This window comes from Nematocida minor (genome assembly GCF_024244105.1).
Source record: "Nematocida minor strain JUm1510 chromosome Unknown 4878, whole genome shotgun sequence".
Taxonomy (NCBI): Eukaryota; Fungi; Microsporidia; genus Nematocida; species Nematocida minor.
This window is the reverse complement of record NW_026250304.1, coordinates 1-2,254: the sequence shown is the minus strand read 5'-3', so window position 1 is coordinate 2,254 and position 2,254 is coordinate 1. Positions and strand designations below refer to the sequence as shown.

The following is a 2,254-nucleotide window of genomic DNA, read 5'->3' as shown; positions in this document are numbered from 1 at the left end:
ATAGTGCTAATAAAAATAAAACTAGTACAAGTAAACACAGTGTAGTAATTAAAATTTGAAATAAAAATGAAACAAGCTAAATTAAAACCAAATTAAATATTAAACTTCGCATGAATTAATAAACAATGTCATTCCTGAGAGGCCTCTGTCTTACAACTCTCGCAGGAGCAGTGATACTGCAGCAAAAACTGGCAAAAGATGACGAAAAGAAGCATGCTCGCAAATACAACAGAAACATTCCCATCTCCTGGGCGCCTCCTTCCAGAGAGAGAACTCTTTCGAGAATAAAAGATAAAAAGTACGACATAGTGATAATAGGAGGCGGCAGCGTAGGGGCAGGGTGCATGCTTGATGCTGCGACCAGAGGCTACTCCGTGCTGCTTTTAGAAAAAAATGACTTTGCAAGCGGAACCAGCTCAAAAAGCACGAAGCTAATACACGGAGGAATAAGATACCTGGAAAAAGCGATTAAAGAACTAGACTACAAACAGCTATCTCTAGTAGTTGAGGGGCTAAGAGAAAGAAAATCCTTTTTGAATCTGGCTCCCTACCTGACAAGAGAAGTGGGCATACTTCTCCCCATCAGACACAAACTGACAGTGCCCTACTTCTGGATGGGAACAAAAGTGTACGATTTTCTGTCAGGTAGACTTGGCATCCAAAAGAGCTATTTTATCGGAAAAGAAGAAGTACGAAAAGTGTTGTCCTCTATTGACTACAAGAAAATAGCAGGAGGCATGGTGTATTTTGACGGGCAGATGGATGACTCGCGGGTGAACACTATGCTTGTAGAGACAGGCATATACTACGGCGGCTCTGCTATAAACTATGCAGAAGTAACAAACTTCATAAAAAAAGAGAATAAATCTGCAGACGGAACAAAGGAAAACAGCTCGGATAGAATAGTGGGAGTCTCTTTTAAAGACACAGAAACAGGAATAGAGCACACAGTCCAGTGCAAAGGCGTGATAAATGCAACAGGCCCATACTCTGACACAATAAGGAGAATGGATGTCCCAAATAAGCCCAAGATAATAGTGCCCAGCATAGGAGTGCATTTGGTCATGCCGGGGGCATACACAGGGAAGCTCGGCATGCTTAACCCAAGCACCAAAAATGGAAGCGTGCTCTTTCTAATTCCGTGGAAGGGGGTGTCGATTGCAGGAACAACAGACAGAGAGATGAAAAGTATGGAAATGCCAAAAGCAACGGAAAAAGATGTAAAATATATAGTCAGAGAAATGGGCGAGTTTATAGAGGGACAGATAGCTCCAAAAGCCAAGAATATTCTCAGTGCATGGGCAGGTATTCGGCCGCTGACACGAGACACTGTAGAGTCTGCTGACTGCACCTCCATTGTGCGGTCTCATTTGATTGACAGATCAGAGACAGGCCTTGTGACTGTGTCGGGGGGAAAGTGGACAAGCTACAGAGAAATAGCAGAAGAAGCCATTGATGCATCTGCAAAGTTTTTTAGCCTGCCAAACAGACCGTGTGTAACAAAGTACGTCAGACTCATAGGCAGCCACCAGTACGAAAGAAACCTTGCAGCAAAAATATCCCGAGAGTTCAAAGTGTCAGAGGACATTGCAGCACATTTAGTTTCAACGTACGGTGATAGGGCACACAAAGTGTGTGTGTATGCCAACGGAAAGTACGACAGGATTGATCCGAGGTATCCCTACATAAAAGCAGAAATACCGTACTCAATAGACCATGAGCATGCTAGAAAAGTGTCCGACTACATTGGGCGCAGGAGTATGTTCGCGTACTTGAATGTAAGGCATGCCCATTCTTCGGTTCCTGCAGTGCTGAAAGAGTTTGCAGCACACATGAAGTGGTCAAAAGTAAAGCAAAAAAGTGAAGAAAAAGAGGCATACGAGTATCTAGATACAATGGGGTATGGCCTGCTCAAAAGAATGGAAGAAAGAGAGGTTGTTTTCGACGATTTCAAAAGCAAGCTGCTTAATCAGTGCAAAAACTCCATTTGCGAATACTCTAGCGCAAAAAGAATAATTGAAAAAACTTTTGGACAGGGTGCTGGTTCTTCCTTTAACGGGCGGTTTAAGAAGGATAGCCACCTGCCAATGCGGGACGTAATAGACATCATAAAAACACACTTCAACATACTCCAGTAGAGATGGAGTAAAGACAGCTGCAGTTTAAATATAAGAATAGGATTAGGATTATAAAGAGTATGCAGCAGTTATAGTCTTATTAAACAGTGCAAATAGAGTTTGTACTTACAGTATCC

At 42.5% G+C, this 2,254-nt stretch overlaps 1 protein-coding gene across 1 annotated transcript; it reads left to right on the top strand.

Annotated features, from left to right (window-relative positions):
• Positions 1–125: 125 nt before the first annotated feature.
• On the top strand, positions 126–2,138 carry NEMIN01_2495 (glycerol-3-phosphate dehydrogenase; the record flags this gene model as incomplete). The annotated part of the gene is made up of 1 exon (XM_051478437.1): positions 126–2,138. The coding sequence occupies one exon, from the start codon at positions 126–128 to the stop codon at positions 2,136–2,138; it is 2,013 nt and encodes a 670-aa protein (XP_051334397.1).
• Positions 2,139–2,254: the final 116 nt, after the last annotated feature.